This window comes from Exophiala bonariae (genome assembly GCF_035927105.1).
Source record: "Exophiala bonariae strain CCFEE 5792 chromosome Unknown scaffold_13, whole genome shotgun sequence".
Lineage (NCBI taxonomy): Eukaryota > Fungi > Ascomycota > Eurotiomycetes > Chaetothyriales > Herpotrichiellaceae > Exophiala > Exophiala bonariae.
In genome coordinates, this window is record NW_027042488.1 from 545,100 (window position 1) to 568,276 (window position 23,177).

The following is a 23,177-nucleotide window of genomic DNA, read 5'->3' on the forward strand; positions in this document are numbered from 1 at the left end:
GGCAGTGACCGGACGTAATGGGGAGGAACTCAAGGAATGGACACAGAGCCAGGGCTTGTCAGTCGTAGTAGTGAGGTCAAATGATGTCGATGCGGTAGAAGTACGGGAGCAGTTAGTAGTAGTAGGAGGAGTGGGACGAGTTGAGTGGTCACGTTGCAGTCTGGACTCTGTTGGCTGGTGGAGGTGAACGGTGGCTGGAGGCTGGTGATTCTGCAGAAGGTTCCCAACTTCGACTTCCAGGTTCCAGGTGTTTTCCAAGGCAGTGGGCTTTCGTTGTTTGGCGGTTGGTGGCTTTGGATTTTAACTAAAGACTGCCTAGCGAAGCCTATTCAACCGGGCCTGCAAATTAAAGAGGAAGATAACTACGGTGGACTTTCATCTAACCAAGCGTTGCAGAAAGCTGCCAATACTCTGCCGGATCCCAGGTCACGTTTCTGGGACGGGTGGAATGACGGTCATTAATGACGTCACTTAATTCGTTTCTTCTCCCACGCGCTGCGGCGCCAGTGCATCCTAGAAGACATGCCAGTGCAAGTCACACCTTTCCAGCATGCGACAACATCTTGGCTCTATCTGTGCATCAATGGCAATAATGCTTCTGGCAGCTCAAGCCTAAGTCCACATAACCCTCGCAACATTCAGTATATGATACGGCACTAGTTCTACCATGATCATGTATACTTGAAGAGACCCTCCCATCGCTCATCTCCCGTTGAGCTGCAACCCCAAGGCTGTCATTCAGCCTCGACCCCAAAACATGTCTTTCATCCAAGAGTGAGTCTCAACCCAGCCACCCAAAACATGGCTAACACCCTTTCAGTGACCTCCGTCGAGTCGACGCTACGTTGGATAAATTCCAGCTCAGAGATGCCGAAGAGAGGTCCGCTCTCGCAGCCTCAGAAGGTGTACACACTGCCGCTTCCGCCGAGGACGACCCACACAGTTTACAGCTTAAAGCAATTGTAAGAGCTTTGTCCACCACATCAAGTTCAAAAGCACTGCTGCGGCGTTCGAGAGTGAGGAGCCTGTTGGCACAGATTTCCGATAAGAGACCTGAATATGCAACATCTCAAGCCCCCTCCCCCGAGGTCTTCAACCTGGAATGGCTCGCTGTTGGCAAGGCCACAGCTCAAGTATACGGTCTGATCCTCGATTCACTGCTTGATAGGACAATACCGTTGAGTGAGTCTATCTGGTACTGGGATGATGTGCTTGGATCATACATAAATACGGCCCTCTACACCGTACAGATGTCCCCAATAAGATTTTGGGCACAAGCGAAGGAGATATATGCAGATGCCCGCGAGAAGCTCGCATCAGGACCAAACATTAGGACCTCAGCACAGGAGGCTACATCCACTCTGTCCCAAGGCTGGAGAGAGTTCTATGGCCTCGTTCAGAACAGTATCAAGGAGAGATCATTGGCCCAAGCACAGAGTAAGATTCTTTCACCTTTCTCGATAGCTCGCATTGAGGTACGGCGGAACCTTACACAGATATCGAATTTGAGGAGAACGAGTGCCACGACCATCGGAAGATTGGTCCGTGAATGTCTCGTCTTCGACGGGGCTTCAGAGGATAGGAGACGTGGAGCACTTCCCATTCTCATGGAGGCACAAGATGACGACTGGCAGACAACCATTGCAAGGACTGTCAATCTACTCGGAGCAGCTGCTCGCTCTCAGCAACATGAAGACGATGATGATTATTCCATCGATCCAGCGACCGCCTCAAGTTCTGAGGTCGCACATGCCTTGATCAAAATCCTTGACGATCATCTTCCCCAGCAGGAAATCCATGCGGATTCCTTGAGGTCGGCATATGGAAAACCATCCCGGCTGATACGCTATTGGATCCCTGCAGTTGGTCTTATCCTCTCCGGAAGTACATTACTTCGCATCGTTGCCAATCGGCGTGCAGAAATCGCGCAATGGTTCCGCGATCTCGGCCAAACCTCCATTGACTTTTGGGAGAATTGGGTTATCGAGCCCACCAAGAAGTTGATCGGCACTATCCGTCATGATGAGACCAGTGAGATCGCCATCCAGAGCCGCGACAGCCTCCAGGCCGACCGAGACAGTTTAGAGCGTATGGTCATCGACTTCGCCGTTCAACACCCAGAGAATGGAACTCATTTTACTGAAACGCAAATCGCCGATCTTAGGAGTAAAGTCAAGCAAGGCGATCTTACGCCCGTGCTTAAAGCCTACGAGCGCGAGATGCAGAGTCCTATCAAAAACGCCATCACTGGCGACCTCGTCAGAACACTTCTCATCCAAGTCCAAAAGACTAAAGTCGACGTCGAAGTCGCGATTGGTGGTATCGACTCCATACTGAAGAGCCAAGAACTACTCTTCGGTTTTGTTGGTGTAGCTCCTGGTGTCCTTATAACCTGGGCGCTGTTCCAATGGTTTCGAGGTGCGTTCGGGGGCAGGAAAGGGCTCCAGCAAGGTCAGAAAAAGGGCGAGGCCATTCGACTTATCAGGTGCGTTTAGTTCTATCATTTTCAACTCTCCCCACACAGTTCTACCCCTACCTTTTATTTCTTGAAAAATACCACCATTACTAACATAAACAACCCTGTCAATTCACAGAAACATTGACCGCACATTAACAAACTCAGATCTTGATGACGACAGCATCATCTCCGAAGAAAATCATGGGCTGCTCTTGTGTGAGGTACATCTCCTGCGCCAACGCGCGACACAGGTTCTCCCGAAAAACGTGCAGCGCGAGTTCCTCGAGGATCTTGATGATCTTCTCGACGTCAAGGGTGCGGTGACCAGACAGATCAACGCCCTAAGGCGTATCGAATGGGCTTATGCAAAGTGGTTCCAGTGAATGCCGAGCGAGCGGGATGGAAGATACTGGGGCAAGGAGACTTGGTTTGTTGCTTACCATTGCTCACAATCAGGAATAGACTTAGCCGGCCAGTGAGGTATGTGGTCTTACTGGCTGGAATCTGGCATACCAGAGCTTCGGTACTAGTTTGTGGTGTAAAGGCAAATACAGAATTGCTTTGGCACGAGACACGCGTGTAGCACGCACATAGAAAGACAATTAGCATACCGACGAAAGACCCAAGAACGAAGCTGGGAAAAAGAAGACTTGAGTCTAAAAGAATTGCACACAAAGTCTTTGGTAGAGTCTCACACGACGATTGTCACGTGGCATTAAATTAGTAGGATTCAATATGTAATAATTATACCTTTTGAATAAATGGTTCGGCGCACAGCGTCTGCGTAGCTTAGGCAGGAAAATGCCACACCGGCGCATCCACCCATCCGTCCTTCCTTCTCCTACACCCTCATCTGCTGCCCGCTGTCCAATCTCGAGCTTGCCTTTGACTGTGATGTTGATGTTGATGTTGATTTTGATCTGGATTGATGTTGAGTACCAGAATGTCGACTCCGTAGACTGTTCGGCCGGGTGTCATAACATGATGTGGCGTGGTATAGATTTCGCGGCCGTGAGGAAGAAGAAAACATTTCGGCGTTTTGCGTCATGGGAAGAAAGGTTGGTAATAATGGCCTCAAACGAGAGCTGTCCCGTGAGTTTGGGGTATGATGTTGGGCGTGATATGCATTTTTGCAGTCAGTGACTGGGGAGACAGGCCACTCAGACCTTAATAGTGTGTGGCCGAATGCCGTTGCGATATGTCGAGTCGCGTTGCGCTGGCGGCGGCGCGACGACTTCCGTGGAGGAAGAGGACGAGGCAGACCCATCGCGTTCGGTTGAGCCGCTGCGATGAGCAGAGTTGACGCGTTGTAAGCGCTCGATGAAGATCGAGGCGGTGAAATTGGCGGCGTCGGATTTACGACCCAGCAACGACATGCCTTGGATGCACATGTCGGCCTGCACCAGGAGTTCATCGTAGCTGGTGTGGTTGACGACCCAGTGGTGCACGGGGTCGCTGGGCTGATCCCAGGTCGACATCCAGTTAATGAAGATCTTGCAGGCGGAGCCCATGGCGCGCACGAGAATGTCGGTCCATGGCTCGGTGAGGATGGCGCTGCCGTTGCAAGCAAAGTGGAATTCGGAATTGTCGGGGAAGGAGGGTGCGTGCTCCGACAGCGATGCCTCGGCGATCCTGGCGATGGCGAGTGCGTTGTTCCGTCGCAGCTCCACTATCAGCCCGCAGCGCGAGCGCAGGTCGCGCTGTGGCTTCATCGTCTTTTCTTCCCTGTCGATGGATGCAATCGCGTCGGCCAGGAGGAGGCAACCGTAGTGCCAATGGCCGTCGAGAATGACGTACCATGACTGGACGTGTGGAGGTAGCTCGTTGTGTGCCGTGACACAGTCGATCATGAATTGCCCGTAGGTCGAGTTCCATTGTTGGTAGACGGCCAGGGCTTCCTCGATGCATTTCTCCAAAATCCTCGGGGCGGTCCGGCGAAACGCAAATGTCTGGAGCTGACCGACTTTTCGGAACATTAACACCTTGACCGGGATGGCCTCTTGGAGAATTAACGCCGCTTCTTCAAAACTGCACGGCCATCTGGGCGGCGTCGCGCGTGGTCCAGCATATTTGAAACCGAGCAGATAAGAACCCCAGAGAGCTCCTTGTGCTGCCTCACTTTGTGCTTCTGGCTGCCCTTTGCGCTGCCAATCGAGTCCGTTAGGATCATCATCAATGTTCAAGGCATTCATGCCTTCGTATATCATAGCGCAGTCTTCGTCGGGGATGACCAGAGGTCGTCTACTGATGGCTGAGGAGGTGGTGTCACACATCACACCCAGCCAGAAGAGAATGTTGAAAGTCTGTTGGTCCTTTAAGGAGATGGCCCTCATAGTAGGAATTGACGAACTCTTCGCTCGTGCTTTGGATTCTATCCTCCGATATTTCTCGACCTTACGCCTCCACGAGAACAAGTTTCGTACTGCGGTTTCCAAATAAATCGGGGGGGATGCCAAGGCCTCAAGGTCGCTTGCATGAAAGGGGTTCCATTCTTCATCCATCGTAGAGTCCATGGACATGGTATCGTCCAAATCGGGCCAGCTGCGGTTGGAGTTCGATGTACTCTCGGTCCTCGGCTTTTGGGGTGTTCTTTCTTGCACAGGTTTTGGGTCCACTGGCCTCTGGGTGAGGGCGAATATCATATATGCGAGGATGACTTTGAAGGAATCTATTTCACCACTGGATTGGATGGCGGCTTTGGCTTCATTCCAAAGAGTTCTTTGTATCATCCTCTCGCACTCACCAGAAATGATTGGGTCTTCAACGTGTGATTTCAAGGGTCGTCCATCTCTCGATTTTGCTTGCCAAGCGTTGATATGGGATCTGCCTTCTTTACTTCTCCAGAACGCATTATGTGAACTGTGAGACCATTGACTTGCGAAAGCCATAATCGCCGCATTGAGAGCTTGTGATGCAGCTCGATTTTCGTAGGCAGTCAATGGGCGGCCTCTAAGAGGAGAGAATGCTGAATCGAGGCGAGATACACGTGAGAATATGCGGTTATCAGAAAGCCGGATTGCAGCTTCCTCCGCCACCGAAGACGGGCTAGTTTGTCGTATAAGGTCGGAAAGTTCAGTCTCATAAGGACAGTTCTTTTCTGTAACCCAGCACGACAAAGATGTCTCAAATGAATCATGATATATGCGCAGTAATCCGGTGGCTATCATTGATTTCATAGCATTGTCAGCAAAGCGAACTTGGCGTGGAGAAAGAGGGGCTGAAAGTTGTCGTCGATTAATCGAGAACGATGTCCCATTGCTGGATCCTCGTCGCGCATGAGAGTTGCCGGAAGAATCCGATCTAGTACTTTCGTTGCCACTGGAGGCAAGTCTTGCGAATTTAGCTGGAGGTTGCGAGCGCTGGTTCTCATGCTCAGACTCCGAGGTTGCGGGAGCCACACTGGGTCGATTGTGAAGGCTGGTCTCATCGTGTATATTTGTTGCGGAGTCACAAGCTGTGGAGGATGAAGACGACGAAGTGTCGTAACGCGTCAGAACAAGAAATTCAGCATTGTTATGATGGTGTTGTCCTTCATGAAAGCCTTGGAGGGCCTTGCCAAGAACTTTTGTAGAGGTATCTCCCGGTCCGCGGCGATTAAGGGGTTTAGAGTAACCATTTGCAGCCAGGCCGGGGTGTCGGATACTGTTGGGTTCATGAGAAGCATTATCGGAATCGTGGGTTGTGTCCGTTGATGAATGAGACGGGGCTGGGTTTGGTATTCCGTTCCCCACGAATGAGCTATTATTATAGTGCGAATGATATTCTGCGTTGGAGATGGCGGTCGGCTGGGCAGCGACAGCGGAGTGAAGCGGCTCATTTATTCCCAGTTTCCGTTTGATGCCTTTCGGTAAGGACTGCTTGGGGAGTGTGCGGAGCCAGTCGAAGGTGCATTTCTTGCTTGTCCTTGCACAATTGGAGCAAGCATCGGTCAAGTATTCTGATGGTCCCAAATTCTGGTCATATCCAAGGGGAAAGTTGGCTACACGAAGAGTGGCTGCATCGCACGCTCTTCTGCTTTTACGGCACTGGTCACAACTCTGGTATTGTCGCCGGGAAGTCTTTGAGTATCCAGAGCCTGTGCCTTCAAGCTGAGCAAGTCTTTGTTCGGGACCGGAGGTAGCCATGAGTAGCTCCTCTGGTAAAATGACAGCATAACACGGCTGCAAGGACAGAATATCGAGAATACTGGAGTTGGAAGAGAATTCCGAGCAATGAGAACAAAGATTTGACTCAGAGGGGGGGGAGGAAGCCTAAAGTATCGTCGTGCTGGTAGCCAGTTCCCCGCTACGAATCAGTCAACAACAGATCAGGCCCAATCGAAGCAACGACACGACATGCGGATGAAGAGGGGGTGGTGACAATTCGGGCGGGTTTTAGTTGCAGCATGGGACCTTGGAGAATGGCGAATCGAAAGAAGGCTGAGCCATGGACGTACAGGAGATGCAGTCGTTTGGAATAAACAAGTTGGTTCGAGAGACCTTGAACAGCAACAATAAACACGGCCTGGTTAATTGCTCACAAGACTTGGAGAGCATGGTTAAGCCAATGCAACATGAGCGTTGATTTAGTTAACTAGGTATCATTTTCAGCCTGGATCCTGACGGCCACTCCCACTGGCAGTGACCAGGCCCAAGCTCGAGGGTGCTGGGGGGCTCCCAGGGCCCCTAGTTGCAGCCTATCAGTACTGAATCTGGTTAAGCTTTAACGTTTGATGGGGGGATTTTAACCCTCATCCGCCCGCCAGTGGGGAAGGTGTACGAGCCCCTTTGGCGCAGACCAACGTGCGCCTGACACCCCTACCCAGTTACAAGATGCACCGAATGGAGGTCACCAATCCTCTCGAGACTGGCAAGTGGGCACGGCTAAGGCCGCTATTCTAGAGGCGCTTGCTCTGCCTACCAAGTAGTGCGGATACGGACGACGAGGTTCGGATGCCACCATCGACCGACTCGACACAAATACGGATACCTGGAGCCCAACTCACGACTCACGAGCTATCTTGCGATCCGACGCAGTCTAGTTAAGCTTGCTCTGCGAAATCGGGTTGCGCCAAAAAACCAAGGGTTTCCCATGCCCGAGGCCCGGGCAGGGACGAAAGCAGGTTGCGGCGTTGGAGACGCCTAAATTACCCGGACAAAATTGGTGGCCACGACACCCATTGGGTGACCACTCTTGGTGGTCAAGTGGGGTGGTGACCCGGGAGTGCGGGGGATGATCACGCCTATCTTCTTCTCCGATGAATTGATCGCTCCGGAAGGGCCTCGGGCCCAGGCTAGCTCCTCAATGCCTACAGGACATTCCAGACCATCTTTAATGCGCAAGAACGTCGGTTGCCAACAACTCCGGCTTGTATGATTGGTTTCACTTGCATGCATCAAATGCAGATGGGACCTCCATCAGGCCTTTCCAAGCATTCGGGAAAGGCCTCGAGGGGCCCGTGAATATGACGAGTCACAAAAGTCTGATCGATCAAAGGCAGCCCGTGAGCCGTTGACAGATGCTGACTGCGGTTGACATCAGCTCTTCAACATCACCGAATCCTCAGCGGTGTCAATAATGTCACTCAGTCCGGGATAGTTGGACGCCGCTGCAGATTCACGCCATCCGAGCGGAATGCTCGGTATAGTAATATACTCGACGACCCAGGTACGAGGTAGCCTTCTTTTGGATACAATGCGACAGTTTCTTCGGCAACTTCTAGCATGCCTCCATGCAGGCTGTCAGTCCAGCACATTCCTCTCAACTTTACCTGACATGAAGATCGTACGCCTTCTCCTGTACGAGCAAGGTTTGTTCCGTAATGCATTCATTACCTTTTTAGTCCGCTCGTCTTAACCACAAACATTCGGTTGGTCATTGACATGCTCGTTCGCAGGCATCTCATATGTCTTTGCAGCCCATGTTGACAATTTTGTCGAGCTGAGCATACAACAGAGCGCCTGTCTCGATATACAAAAGAACCGGTACTTGGTCGTTCAAGTTGCCATTACTGGATTTGTGTATGCCACGAGGCACAATCACTCGAGATACCCGGCCTAGGCTGTGTTGTCTCAGCTGCCTCCCGTGTTGTGCCGGTCACTGTTCATGTAGCTTGTCAGTGGCTTAGATGTCCAAGGCTCTGCAGCCTGCAGGTACGCTTGATTCGCGGATGGGCTGGATGACTTCAGAAAGCTCTGCATCAAGCACAGATCCTCCTATCAGTCTTTGCAAAGCGCCACTACATCAAAAGTCATTCTCCGCACACTTCCCGCGAAGGATGGCATGCTCCGTGGATATACATGTGCTCTCCATCACTCTGGCAACCCCTCGAGACCCATACTGAACCTCCGCCATCCTAAGCTTCTGCGCATATCAAGGGTGGCATACCTTTGACCCAAGTGTGTCCCTATCAAAGCTGTTGTGCAGTCGTTTCGACGCTTTGCCGACTTCTGCCACCTAGTTCCATGCTTACAGCCGACGCGCAGTCAGGGTGGTCGCAGACTTCGCTTACTGGATATGGTTTCCACTAGTATCTAAGACGCCCAATCTGGACGGACAGGCACAACACTTCCAGACACAGACTAACAACTGAAAATTATGTATTCCAGTGGAGCCTGATACCCCTGCGACTCGTGTTACGAGGTAATCATAATGCTCAAAGGCCGTATTGCAAGTTACGACTCATAAATTTCTCTCAACAATTGCTCAGCCCGCACGCCCTGCAGAATGTGCGACGAGTCAACTACCCTTTTCAGGAAATGGTCCAACCATTTCAGGCCAATACAAACCGATAGAGGGTGTCCTCGCTCGTCTGTCCAAGAAGAAGCAATAATAGACTTCGAAGTGGCTTCTCCACGACATCTCTATGACGAAGTTTGAGGGCTCTCTTTTGTCCTTCGTGGCCACTTCGAAGCATTGAGCAGTAAGGTCAGTGAGAGGTCAACATCGACACCTTCTCTGCCACGCTGTCGCACATTTCGAAACCGTACAGGCTTGGGCGTGGTCCAGTTGTGGTGTGACGAGGAACCAAAAAGTACTCCTTACGCCAGTGGTTTTGGTCCAAGCAACTATTTCACCCACACTAGGACGTAGTACGACATACAGTCCAGTTGGGGGAATACTTTTTGATGCAGACTGGAGTTGATCAAGAGCTCATGCACCCCAATTGAGAACTCACATGCAGCGGTTCAGCCGTCAATCAATCAACGGCATGGAAATACCCTTCAAACTGCTTTTGATCCAAATATGTCAAGCCCTATATCACCACTCCACTGTGCACTATGGGAAACAGATAGATCTTCCAAGCGTGTTTCTGCGCAATCTTGAGGAGGCGAACGCGAAAATTGACACGAAATACCATACTATCATTCACGACAATTAGGTCGCTTCACCAGTACAAACCCACTTGACACCCTCATTCAAAGAACAGGTCATGACTCTTGCCGTCAGCAGATTCTGTAACATTAATCAGGGGCCGTTGGAGATAGCTTCATCCACTCTAATCATAATCATGTTCGCGGCGATAGGAAGAGTGGGACCGCATTGGGCATCAAAATTAAGCTCTGGAGAGCCATTTCCATCTCGTTGACTCCCATGTACGACGCCGGCAATCCAATGTCGTCCGAGTTCTGAGGGTCATTTCAGAACCTGGATGAGCAATTCATCTTTTCCCGTCAGATGTGTTCTAGAGATCCGAAGTACTTTACTGTATGCCATTCTCAGCAATAGCTTTCATCGCCAGCATCTTACAGTTTCATGGAAACCCCTAAGAGACCTAAGCTCAACGCCTTGTGGAGCGAGACCAATTGGGTTATGTCTCTGCAAACGGGTCCAACGGGAGTTGGATCCGGATCCTTCAACGACAACTAAGTTTCGAAAAGGCTTGACCAATGGCTGCCACTGGAAGGTGTTCCATGATTGTCATTTGTTCAAAATTCCATTCTAAACGCACCATTCTCTCGATATCAAGTGCTGACTGCCGCGGCCGAGGTGCCTGGTATGACAGCATGAGATTGGCATTAAGACACATTTGTGGTACTTTCCCATATGGCAGTTGGCCAATGCTGCTCACAAGCCGGACTACGGATACACAAACGCTCGCTCTTCGCTTAGATTTCGCTTCAGCACCATGCCGGCTACAATCTCGACCAGTCTTTCGCTTGCTACGGATACTTGTGCCGATCACAGCCGTAATTTTGTTTCACCACTGTCAAAAAACCGCTTTTATACCCTCTAAGGAAACGACTTGTGAATTGACGGACGTTGGGAAGGCGTTGCGCGACACTAGTTTCTTACATGATACATGGTGCTGCTGAGGACACCCCCCTAAAGGTCTAGGGATAAGCCTACCAAGGTAAGCTGCCGACTTGACAGAAGCCAGATTCTGCAAACCATGCAGTGAAGAACACACACCGACCCCATACCCAGATACTACGGACCATTTACTCATCAACGCACACCTGCCTACAAGAGTCAATTCGTCGATTTTTGGCGACTGGGTCAGCGGGTCTATCATTCGAAGCGTTTGTCTAACTTCGGATGACATTGGATCCAGTAATAAACTTCAGCTCCTGTCTGTTTAGGCCGACGATCTCAGCTCATGAACAGCCCTGCCTTCGTGCATGCGCTTGAGATACAGAACTGCGTGACAGTGTAATTCCGGAATCGAATGAAGATATCAGAGGGGAAATATGTTGCGCTTGAGGCAAACCGAGACAAACGTTGGAGCATGCGCAAAGCTCTGCCCATTGTGCGGCTTGATCACTCGCGCTCCTGCAAGATATTGTGCACCCTCTGAGTCCCGGAGGGATGTCTACTACACCATTTATTGAAGACAATGTAGGAATTGTACACCGCCGCATTGAGTGAGGGCCAGATTCGACAAGGACAACATTGAACGTCGTGGAGGTCTAAGTCTATCTGAAAACTGCGATCACTACCTGCAGCTCCTCGTCCAGTAGTCTTTCGATTCTCTCTCTCTCCTCCCCCCGGATCATATTCCCATGACAGTCACAATTCAGCCGTGTCTAAGTTGTACTCGCTACCCATAACACCCTCATGGCTCAGGCAGCTCCAGAGCAAGCGCAAGTGAAATCAACGATCAGTGTATATTTCCTCAATTGTGCCATGTGAATGTACTATACTGAGACCACGCCCGCTTCCTGTAAGTCACCGCCCGACCCAGTGGCATTCGTCGCCGCAGTCCTGTTCTGGTCTGAGCACGAGAATACTGTATTCGCGGACGGCGTAATATTTTTATACTAGCCTGTCGAACACGGTCACTGTCTATAACCATTCGGAATTGTCTAATCCATTACCATCTTTGATAGAAAGAATGCTAGTCTATTTGATATCGAAGATCTTAGGTAACGCCTTTCAGTTTTCTCGGTATAGAACATCTGCCGGATACGTACTCGATAGAGGGAATTTTACGCGATTTACAAGAGGACTAGTCATTAAATACAGATTCTTGCAATTTTCGCACTTCGACTTGGTTATCCGTAGTATTTCGTGAATGACAGCCGTCATTCACAGCTGGCGCTATTCGTGCTTCAACCCTCACAGTCCCACCGTACCTGAAATCTCGGCGTTTCATCGCTGTTTGGAAGGAAACACTCTCCGACTCAGCTTATTATTGAACCCGAAGCGAGCAAGAGACACATCACCCGTGGTGACTATTCAGCCATTACGTTGATCTGTCACGAGCATACCCGCAATCGAGGCGGAGGTCAACGTGGAAATAATGCCGCAAAAGAGTGCAGACAAAGCTACACGAGCAACATCGCCAGCTCTGGATGGAGCCAGCTGGGTGAGAACTCCTATTTGTACACCCAGGGAGCCGAGGTTGCCGAACCCTGCATGATGGAGACATTATTAGTATTTGCCAAACTACACAGCCGCAAGGACGTTTTCTCAAAGAGAAAAAGTGCTTACCGCAGAGTGCGTATGTGGCAATAAGCTGAGACCGGGGGCTCATGGAGATGTATTGTGGCTCGGTGGTCAGAGCACTGAAGGCCACAAACTCATTGGTTATGATCTTCGTCCCGATCAGTTCGCCAACTTTGCGTAAGTCCGGTCGAGGAATGCCGATCAAGAAAGCCACTGGGTAACAGATATAGCCCAAGAGCAATTGAAGAGAAAGGTAAGGCTCGCTGTCTTGGGTGATATTGATGTACCTGTAAAGGGAAGATAAGTCAGAAAATTTACTTCGGAGGTTAAAAGTAGAGGATAATACTGACCGTCCCCACCAGCCGAGCAGTCCATTAATCAGTGCGACTAATGCGATGATCGAGAGCAATACGGCAACGATCGCACCAGAGATTTTGATGCCTAGCCACGTACCCTTGGTGAAGGCGTGCAGCACGTTCGCCGAACGTTCCTCCTCATCATCTGGGATGTTGACGTGTCCTGAGGTCAAGGTCTCTTCCGTCTCAGGATACCTCAGCTTGGAGACTGCTAGAGATGCTGGGATCGACATAATGCAAGAAGATACCAGTGCCTGTGGATTGAGTCCCAGGGAAATATAAGCCACAAGCACGGAACCTGCGATCGTCGCGAACCCCGAACACATGATCTGGTGAATTTCAGCTTTCGTCAAGTACGGGATATACGGTCGGATCAAGATAGCTGACTCGCCTTGACCAAGAAACGGCGACGCTGACGCGACCACTGCTTCCGCTCCGGAGACCCGCAGTGCCCAAAAGAAAAGGTGGGCGAACTTCACCACCAGCCACTGTAAAGCTCCTAGGTGGTAGAGACACTGTGTTACCGCGATGAAAAATATGATAGCTGGGATCACATTGGTAATGAAGTAGTGGAGGTCCACGGTATCCTGAGAGGTGAGAAAGCGCAGCCCATCTTCGGCGTACCCCAGGAATGCGCGAGCGAGGTAGGAGATGAAGTTGAAAATGTCGTAACCGGCTTTGGTCTTGAGGACGAAAACGGCGATAATGAACTGGATGAGCATTCCACCGATGACAGTATGCCATGGTATCCTCTTGCGATCCCTCGAGGTAGCCCACAAGATGGCGATGAATACGAGTAGGCCGAAAATTGAGACTGCCCGGTTGGCCCGGGTGTTGTCAATGGACTCTTCTGGCACGAAAGAACCAAGACATATAACTGCAAGGGTCACGACTGCTGCAGACCACACGCGATACCTGGGTGGTATGCGGTTGTAGACCTGCATCGCCGTTCGATCGTACGTCCAACGGACCGGATGCATGATGTGGCTGATGGAGACAAAGTTGAAGATGATCCGCAGTGTGATGCAGAGATAGAGAAGGAACGGGATGAGCCAGCCATAGTCATAACGATGCAGTACCAATCCTGCGATCCACCATCTGAGAACGTCAGCTACCAGGAAGACAGGCAATCGATGGGAAGTAACATACCCAGTGAACAAGAGCCATATGAAAATCTGCATGAATATCTTCCATTTTGAGAAGTATTGGACAAATCTTCTCGTTGACCCTGGCTCCGGAGCATCACTCTCTCGAGAGCTTGATGTTAATCCTGCTTTCTCCACACTTGCTTCTTCCTTGACTAAGGCTGATTTGACTTCGGACGAATTGGCCTCGTCTCCGGCGATGCTGGGATACTGAGATTGAGGGTCTTCCCTGGTTGTTGTCATTTCTGGTGATGTGACACTCTTGTCGTTACTGGAGATAGGTCTCAATGTATGTGGCTGATATACCTTGTTGCCTGTGGGGAACTCAGCTGAGCTCATGATGATGACAGGACAGTGCTAAAAGCAGAGCCAATGTGACAAGTGTAGGGATGTGGCACGGGAGAATTGCCATGGAGCATTGGAGCACATATATGTCCATCACGCTATCGCCCACACTTGAAGAAGATATTTGTGAGCGGCATACTATTTTCGTTACTCCGATGGCTGGACATCCAAATGCAGCAGTACATGTCCGCGAAGGTGGGAGGAAGCAGATTGCACGATCGGCCAAAGTGAAAGGCCTTGATATCGTAGTCCCATAGACCAGGCCTCGACTCCGCGAAGCATATGCGCGGAAAGACGGGGCGTTGTCCATTGAGTTGCGATATCTTCTCAGCTACCTCTGATTTTCAAACAATATCGGCATCGAGTAACTCTGGACCCGACGAATTGTCCAATTACCCACGATGAAACGGGCAAGTTTCTCTCCCAAAAGGAGAAGATACAATCTCGAAGCGTCTAGCCTTGCATGAGGAAACCCGGGGAAAACACATAACCGCACCATACTTACATGTAGCGGATGTGTCAACGTGTGAATGTGCCTATCTAGGTGATTGCTAGCGCAGTCCTAGCGGCTCATGTCGACCAAGACTAACCTCAAGTCCTTCTTGGCCGGTAAGCAGCCCTGTGCCCGATCATCGTTGGCCGACAGCGATCTACGTCGGCCGTCCTCGGTATCTGCGTCTTGCCTAGATACATGGCAGAGGGTGCAAAGATCTAGATGGCTACACAAGAGCCCTCGAGGATCAGGTCAACCAGGATAATCCACAACCACTAAGAGAAAAGTGCCAACACGGGATGGCCAGCTTTCAAGGTCAGGTAGTGGTAATCACGGGGGCCGGCAGTGGCATTGGACGAGCCACCGCCGTCAAAATGGCTCAGTCAGGGGCGACTCTCGCTCTCTCAGACATTTGTACAGAGTCACTTTCCGACACTCTTCAAGAGTGTATCAACGTGAGCAAGGACTTTGGAGCTGAATGCTTTTCTGAACGTCTGGACGTTCGCTCAACGGAGGAGGTTGATAAGTTCGTGCAGAACGTGGTCACCCGATATGGCACAATCACACATGTCTTCAACTGTGCGGGAATAAATCCTACAAAGCTCGAGCTCGAGCAGATCAGCGATGACTATTGGCACCGACTCGTCGACACGAATCTGAAAAGTGTCTTCACCATGACACGGGCCTGTGTGCCGAACATGAAGTCTGGGTCGTCCTTTGTTAACGTATCCTCGGTCTGTGGTCTGAACCCGACTGAAGGAATTGCGGTTTACTGTGCTACCAAGTACGCAGTCATTGGCTGGTCTAAGTGCATGGCCCTGGAGCTCGGCAGTAAGGGAATTCGTGTCAATGTTATCTGCCCAGGGGCGATTAACACCCCGACCAACAATTCAGTGCGTGCAGGACCAGCGATGCTACAGTCAGTGGCAGAAACAATCGGTTTGAGGCGGGTTGGAACCGCTGAAGAAGTAGCGGATGTGGTGGCGTTCCTATTCAGCGACAATAGTCGATATATGAATGGAAGCGTGGTGGAGATTGACGGAGGGATGGGAATGCCCTGATTGTGAGTCCGCTGAAGTTGATATTGCGAGCGATACAACTCTCCTAACCTCACAGTCGATCAGTTCGTACCTTTGCTTAGCTTACTACGCAGACGCTGTAGTCCGAATTTTTCCATACTATTCAGTTAGATTCAATACCTTGGTTCCCGTACCTGGGCAAGTTCAACCATATTTCATATAAATTGTGAATCCTATCGCGGTTCGTATCACGAAAAGCTCGACTAAGAAGTTTGGCACTTCCGGATATGGTAGAATAGAAAAACCATTTAGGCGAGCCAGTACTAGCAGTATTGTTGAAAGGCATCGAATTTAATTCGCAGCTTCTCAAACATACCGGTTAGGACATCAATCTGATAAGTCTCATTTTATCGTTCTAGCCAAGGTTCTCATTGGTTGGGCGGCATAAGCTTCGCAGGGCTGTCAGCTATCCTACTGGCACTTATGCACTTTTGATTCTCCACTCGTCTACCAAACCAGCATAGTCCGTGGTGAGATACGGTTCGAATAACTCTTTCCAGAGACTGCTCTTTCTCTTATTCTTCAATTCAAGATCTCGCAATAGTAGATCAAGGTATGGAATTCCATCATAGACAAAATCAGGAAACCGAGAGCCGTAGCCGCCAGGACAGCGCCATTTGCCATACTGCGTGTGAAGAAGTGTGTCCCACTTGATCTTTTTCTTCTGATCCTCCTCGCTCTTGCAGGCGACAAGTAGAGATGGCTTGAAACCATCAAAATAAGCCGTCACCCATAGCGCCTGGGCCATTGCAATGTAGACGGTGCTGATAGACTGCACAATACCGGCAAATGCGATACTTCTCTCCTCATACAGAGTGGGAGGCACCATGAATCGGTACAACCGATAAGGCTCCGCCAAGGATTCACTAGGTTTGACACCTCCCATGGGTTTGTACCGTGAGTTGAGAGTGGGTTGCTTTCGCAAAGCCGGGAATCTCTCCATCAATTCAGCATCTACTTTAGCCACCGATTGGGGATCTGGATTTGAGCTTGATGTTGGGATACCCAAACTGAACTCAATGCCTTTCGGTAGAAACTCGATCGCTGGCCGATGTCGCCAGCCCGTTGAGCAGATAAGAACGTCGGATGGGATGATCGAGTTGTTGGAGAGATGGATCTCATGATCTCCGAGTTCTGAAATGTCGGCTATGTGGACTTTAATCATACCAGAGCGAACCAGATCGAAGAAGTTTGACTTGTAGTTTAGGATGCTTAAAGACCCGGCAATCCAAAAGATGTCCACCCAGGGTTGCAGCTTCTTGACCTCGTCATGCTCTCCGTAGCCGTTCGTGCGGACCAGTCGATGCTGCATATATCCCCAGTACTTGCTCACGCACCAACGTCCAATGCGAGTATTGTGCAAAAACCGACGCACCCAGCCATAGTTGTCTTCATTTCCCCAGGCGCAAGGGCTGAAAAGGCTAACTGCACGGGTGTGGACCAGGCGTTCCAACAATATATCCCGCTTCTTATCAAAGAATGCAGGTGACATCCAGACAGGACCATGTCCAGACTCTCGGATAATCCAGTCCACGGGAATACCTGCAGTTGCAAATGCATATGACGCATCCCATGCTGATTTGGTACCTCCGAGAATGGTTGCTCTTTTGGCGGACTTGAATAGTTGGTCAGAACGATCTTGGAAATCTTTGACATGTACCATGGGTGGCGCTCCATCGGTGTCACTGCCAGGAATTTGTGGAACAAAGGCGTCCGAAGTAAGACCTGTAGCAACAATCAACCTTCTCGTCAAGATCTGCTTGATCTTGTGGCTATTCTTCTCTGTGGTGGAAAGCAGCCAACCGCGACTGTCGGAAAGATGCTCAGCCGAGATGACCTTAACATTGAATCGGATATGTTGATAGATGTCAAAGTGCTGGGAATATCTTTTCAGATATTCGTGGACTTCGTCACCCAGAATGTGCACCCCATGCTTGACGTCCAAACCCGCTTGTTGAAAAGTGAAATCTCCAAATTCGTAGTTGCCTCTCATGTTGTTGGTCTTGAGTCCAGGATACAAGCGATGCTCAGCCCAGACTCCACCAATGGTGGGCTGGTCATCTAGAACGATCACATTTGCTTGTGGGTGGCACTGGTGGTATGTCTTGGCCGAGCAAAGGCCGTTCCATCCTGTTTGCAGATCATTTGATATCAATCAGTCTATGTAGCCCATAAATCTTAGGACAATTAAGACAAACAAGACAGAATGCACTCACCACTACCTATGACCACTAAGTCAGCTTTGTCGGTAACTCCTGTTGATGCCATGATGTCGATAATTTTGCTCCCAAAAATCTGGAATATACTATGGCAATGTTCATCAGGATTCGACTCAGATATACATTACCTCACAAGAGCTGTTGAAAGGACCGGCAGGAGGATGGTCTCGGATCTTGAGGCCGAGCCATGGAAGCACGAGAGGCAAAGTCAGGCCATTTTTCTCATTAAAGACTTGCGCGGAGCCAATTTGAGATATTGCGATTGGCCATATGGTCTAGATTGCTCAGGCATCATGAACCCCGAGCGAGGCCAATGTATTGGCGATGAACACAACGCTTACAGAGCCCTCGATGCCCGTTCACAATGCTCAAGGTGTGCATGAGTACCAAGATTATCTTCGTCCAGTCTAAGGAGCGGTGTCCCGTCCGCCGGAGATCGGCCAACAACCAGAACGTCGATTGGTTCCTTGGCCGATCAACCTTGTTCACCAACCGCCGAGGCAGCAATACTATGTCAACATCATTCCCCAGCTGATATCTTCGCTCCTTAGCTCGAAATGGTCGACATCATTTCCCGGGGCAGAGGCTAAAAGAAAGTATGCAGGTTCTCACTTCGTACCGTCATGGGTGGATGGCGTGTGGAGGCCCCTCGTGGCCAGACAGCCTCATCTGCCCTGCTAGGAGCGATCGCCATCTCAACGCCCAGGATTTATACTGGAGACTAGGTAATCATGTGGGTCCCGACAATTTAGGACTTGGTGACTTTCCAAGTCATCAATACCAGAGGTACAAGATGGTTACGGCTTTACCTTTTTGCTACAGCCTAACGATTTACGTCACAAGTGGCAAGTAAATGGCATCCTTTGCATCACGTAGGACCGAGGAGACCGCTCCAGATTCTGTGTGATGCCACATGATGAACAGAATATTCTATGGAGAAAATTTGGCAAGCATCATCTCAATTTTTGTAAGTTTGCGACCATTAGCCAATGCCATTCAGAGCTTCGCGTGGCCTCGAGGTGGTGACAGCTTCACATAGCCAGTCTTTTCATCAGCTTTTGCCATGCATGATTCCAAGGTGAGCCAAAATTTGTTAACATCAAGGGACCGTGGAATGAGAACCCCTGGCGTGCCTTCTTTCAACTTGGTGACGATGGTCCGGCCTTCTTCCAAACCAGACAAAACCACATCCACGCTCCATCGCTCGCCATTGTTGTCGTCGAAATCAATGCGGATTTCTGGATCAGGATAATCAGCTAGGATAAGAGCGACCGCCAAAGGATCGTGCAGAGGAGCTCCATCGTCCATGCCCCAGGCATCTTCATATGTGCCCGCAACGTAGATGAAGAGTTCGTTGAACATGGCCCTTAATCTCGTCACACCCTTGTTGCCATGCAATAACAGTTGCCGGGCTTTCTTAGTCGTGTACGCTTGGTGAGACACATCCAAGGGAATGAGGAATGTTTTCTGCTTCAACTCAGGTATCAAGAATACACTGCGAGCTGACTCAGGATCCGCCCAGACGTTGAACTCTGCAAATGGTGTGTAGTTGCCACACCGATCCTGGGTCTTGCCGCTCTCATCAACATAAGGGGGCCCAAGATATATTTCGGGCGCGAAGCCGTTCCCGACTGCTCCCCCCATGACACTTAGTCCCTTTACGTGCGCGGCAACTTCTGGATACATGGCGAAGAGGAGAGCAATATTTGTGAGCGGCCCGACGGCGACTAACCATGCAGAATTTGGCGGACAGGACAGCAATGCGTCCCGCATAGCATTGACAGCGCTACCAGATTGTGCTTTGCAAGTTGGGTCAGGTAGTAGTTCGGTGCCTGCTAAACCACTTTCGCCATGCACCTCAGGCGCGGAGCGGATTTCCCGGCAAAAGGGAATACTGGCTCCAGCATAGACAGGGACTTCTGTCGCCCCAATGGCCTCGAGGACACTCAATGCGTTCCTAGTGACTTTTCCTAATGGTGCGTTTCCGTTAACTGTGCTAATTCCTAGTATTCGAAGCGCGGGATGGTAAATTGATAACAAAATGGCGCAGGCATCCTTGGTGCGTAGGTTAGCATTCCAGAGCATCTAAGTATTGATCTTCCGCAATCAGGGACTGTCTCACATCATGTCCTTCGAAGCTGGTCAGAGACATGCGAACTATGCCTTCGCCAATAAGGAGATCACATACCTGGGTCACAATCCAGCCATAATGGGATTCGGACACCAACACCCTCGGGGTTCGACATTTGTGAAAGGTGTTTTGTTGGGCTATGGTTATTGATTCGGTCGAGAGTTCCCGATCTATTGGCGGTCAATCTTCGAGTATCGTTTGAAGATATAGTATTCTCTCTGACATCCACAGGATATACAACTAGAGCAGGTCTTCTTGTAGCGCATCATTGTGAATTTGGGGAAGATCATGTTGCATTGCGCGAACTTGGAGATATCAAGTGTTTACGGTGGGCTGATCTAGACTAGGGTCGAACTGACGCCTCAGGTCCCACACCTGAAGACTGCATGATACAGATCGCAACTTTACCACGGACACAAAGTTTCACAGGTTTGCTGGCCGGATGCCGAAAACTTCGGCGGAACGATGATAGTATCGGCCAAGCTAAACATGCTTGTAGTGAACCTCGGGAGTGGCATCACGACCCTGTTGACGGCTTGTCGGTACTACGAGTTCCAATCACTTGTCGTCTCTTGGTTGTAAGAGGGAGTAAAATTCAAAACAAGCCTTCTATATCATTTCCTGAAACCGGCTCATATCTCCATAGAGCGCAAGACTGATGAACATTGAGGCGTTGCTCGTTGGATCACTCCTTGTACTCGGCAAAGCCAAGTTTTGGCACGTGTCGTGTTAAAGAGATTACATGCCACCAATCGATCAGTGCAAGAATTCTTCGTCAGCTGCATTCAAAGGCTTATCTCCGGATAGTACCTGAGACACATGGTCAGGGACTTCGAAGCACTTGTCCAGATCTGCCAATGGCCAAGAGTTGAGTCGGACGAGCCCTAGCATAAATAGCGGGCTATTGTGCTTGTACTGACGCTGCAGACTGCCAAGCCACAGTTTCCACAGACTTTTAGCCTTTGCAGCACGTGCTGCGTTGGGTGCCTGGACAAGGAGGAGGGTAACGAAGTTGGACATGGCGGCAAGGCATAAGCGGATCCCTTGACAAGTAGCAATTCAGCAAATTATGAACGGTAAAGGAGAAACGGCTGTATGAAACATGGCCCATGATGACTTACATCCATACCACAGTGAGTCAAAATCCTCATGACCAAGACTCTTAACGAAATGCGTGACAATGCCACCACATTTCTCTGCGACGTTGAGTGTCGCTTCCAAAGCGGCACTAGAATCAATAGCAGTGGCTGGAGGCAGCTGGTCAAGGTCGAAGTTGCTGGTGAAGAGATCTTCCCAACTTGTGCGATCTATTAAAGAGAGGTAGTCTTCGTCTCCCTCGTCTTCTTCACCACCGGTAATAATAGCTAATGGCGGAGAGCGAGCGATGCTTCTTAGTATTGCTCGGTACAGTAGGACTTCGGCTATGAGATAGCAGAATTGTAAGACTGCCACTCCGTCTTTCGCTGGAGATTTCCAAGACGTCTGCCGCACTGGATTGTTGATGTTGATTCGAAAATGATCTGGGAGGCTCGAATACCATGACTGGAGCTTTACGCGAAGAGGTTTCGCCGTATCAATCGATGCTTGAAAATCACAAGAAAGGTTCTGGGAAGCCTTGAGTGTGCTTCGAGTTGACCGTATGATTAGCTTAGCCGGGAAGATATGTGGGCTGAAGAAGGGCTCACTAGAAGTTTTGGTAAATCTCCGACACCAGGATAGTTAGACGAACGACATGTGGGAATATGCACCCACGACCATTACTCGCCGTTGAGACAGGTGGACGGCGAGACATCGGAGGTGGAGCAATATTGTGCACGAAGTCTGTATCATCAAGTTCGCCAACATCCCACTCATTAGTATGGATGAATGGCGGCCGTCCTGACAGGAAGCTTCTCCAAGTATCTTCAATGTAGATTGCCCACCACAGCCTACGTCTAAGACGCTTCTCCCAAGTGGGAATGCCCCATCGGCGGCACTCAAGATGCAAGCCCAAAGAGTTGGAAAGACCAAGAATACTGGCCCAAAAAGACCAAGTCACCGGATTATCGTTCAATGCTTGGGTTCTTCCACTGGGAGGTCGCTGCATGAATAACAGTGCCGCCTGTACTACAGCCAGTTTGGGTCGGTGAACGTTTTCCGTTATGAGGCCGTAGACCATGTCCCATAGCGCATCGACGGGTAGACCATCAAACGCTGTTGATAAGTGGAGTGACGGTTCATGAACACAAAATGGAAATGCACTCGCATAAATTGCCGCCAGAAGCATAACTGGGAAACCAGAGAAGCCATTTGTAGGATTCGAGGTGAGCAGATCCGTCCGGTGGCGAGAGACTATGGGGAGTTCAGGAAACACGAATTTGAAGTATCTATAACGGTTATAGGTTAGGTTGTCTGTGAAGTTCTGGGGAAAATATCATGTCTCAAGAATGATCTCACTCACAAAGATATCAACTTTAACCCCATTTCAGGAGGGATCAACGCATTTAACTCCGCACGACGCACTTCTATAGATTTGACAGGCGTTGTCCGAGTTCCTATTGGCTCATGGAAAGAGTCGTTAACAACGGTAAAGTGCACCGGAACCATAGTGTTGACGGGCACTCCACCGACATTTCGAATACGGATCTTGCCATAAGATCGCATACCGACATCGTCGAATTTGCAATGCCTGAGAAGCCATGGATCGAGCTCGGCTGATGTACCACACAACTGTACATTGGACTGGTCCAGTGTTTCAATTGAGCGGACGTGTTGGATGCCAGGGTCATAGAAAGGAACTGATATGGAATCGAGAGGAATTTGTTGTGGAATATTAGCAGGCTCAAGAGGTCGGAAGCCGTGATTTGGTTCGGAGAATGTCCAGAGCGGAGATTGATTTTGTTCATTCTCATTAAAAGTCACTGCGCCAGCCAAAGCTATGGCTGAACCAGGATCGGTGACTCCATATGAGCCGTTCTCCTGCTGTCCGTCCTCTTCCCCCACAGGATATGCAGCTTCCATGTGGAAATCATCAGGAGGGCCTTGACCATTATCACCGACCGAAAATAAACATAGTATCATGGCTATCTACTTACCAGAGGTAAT

The 23,177-nt window shown here is 50.1% G+C and overlaps 7 protein-coding genes across 7 annotated transcripts; 2 read left to right on the forward strand and 5 right to left on the reverse strand.

Annotated features, from left to right (window-relative positions):
- Positions 1 to 757: 757 nt before the first annotated feature.
- LTR84_002501 (uncharacterized protein) lies at positions 758 to 2,841 on the forward strand (the record flags this gene model as incomplete). Its single annotated transcript, XM_064846111.1, has 3 exons — positions 758 to 774; positions 821 to 2,485; positions 2,595 to 2,841. The coding sequence occupies 3 exons, from the start codon at positions 758 to 760 to the stop codon at positions 2,839 to 2,841; spliced, it is 1,929 nt and encodes a 642-aa protein (XP_064706336.1).
- Positions 2,842 to 3,618: 777 nt separating this feature from the next.
- On the reverse strand, positions 3,619 to 6,582 carry LTR84_002502 (uncharacterized protein; the record flags this gene model as incomplete). The annotated part of the gene is made up of 1 exon (XM_064846112.1): positions 3,619 to 6,582. One exon carries the CDS (start codon positions 6,580 to 6,582, stop codon positions 3,619 to 3,621), a length of 2,964 nt encoding a protein of 987 aa, XP_064706337.1.
- A 5,533-nt stretch (positions 6,583 to 12,115) lies between these two features.
- LTR84_002503 (uncharacterized protein) lies at positions 12,116 to 14,165 on the reverse strand (the record flags this gene model as incomplete). Its single annotated transcript, XM_064846113.1, has 4 exons — positions 12,116 to 12,291; positions 12,371 to 12,612; positions 12,676 to 13,779; positions 13,831 to 14,165. The coding sequence occupies 4 exons, from the start codon at positions 14,163 to 14,165 to the stop codon at positions 12,116 to 12,118; spliced, it is 1,857 nt and encodes a 618-aa protein (XP_064706338.1).
- Positions 14,166 to 15,038: 873 nt separating this feature from the next.
- Positions 15,039 to 15,725, forward strand: LTR84_002504 (uncharacterized protein; the record flags this gene model as incomplete). The annotated part of the gene is made up of 1 exon (XM_064846114.1): positions 15,039 to 15,725. One exon carries the CDS (start codon positions 15,039 to 15,041, stop codon positions 15,723 to 15,725), a length of 687 nt encoding a protein of 228 aa, XP_064706339.1.
- Positions 15,726 to 16,164: 439 nt separating this feature from the next.
- LTR84_002505 (uncharacterized protein) lies at positions 16,165 to 18,011 on the reverse strand (the record flags this gene model as incomplete). The annotated part of the gene is made up of 2 exons (XM_064846115.1): positions 16,165 to 17,873; positions 17,960 to 18,011. The coding sequence occupies 2 exons, from the start codon at positions 18,009 to 18,011 to the stop codon at positions 16,165 to 16,167; spliced, it is 1,761 nt and encodes a 586-aa protein (XP_064706340.1).
- Positions 18,012 to 18,958: 947 nt separating this feature from the next.
- On the reverse strand, positions 18,959 to 20,208 carry LTR84_002506 (uncharacterized protein; the record flags this gene model as incomplete). Its single annotated transcript, XM_064846116.1, has 3 exons — positions 18,959 to 20,017; positions 20,085 to 20,092; positions 20,151 to 20,208. 3 exons carry the CDS (start codon positions 20,206 to 20,208, stop codon positions 18,959 to 18,961), a joined length of 1,125 nt encoding a protein of 374 aa, XP_064706341.1.
- Positions 20,209 to 20,849: 641 nt separating this feature from the next.
- On the reverse strand, positions 20,850 to 23,153 carry LTR84_002507 (uncharacterized protein; the record flags this gene model as incomplete). Its single annotated transcript, XM_064846117.1, has 4 exons — positions 20,850 to 21,136; positions 21,215 to 21,777; positions 21,842 to 22,459; positions 22,534 to 23,153. The coding sequence occupies 4 exons, from the start codon at positions 23,151 to 23,153 to the stop codon at positions 20,850 to 20,852; spliced, it is 2,088 nt and encodes a 695-aa protein (XP_064706342.1).
- Positions 23,154 to 23,177: the final 24 nt, after the last annotated feature.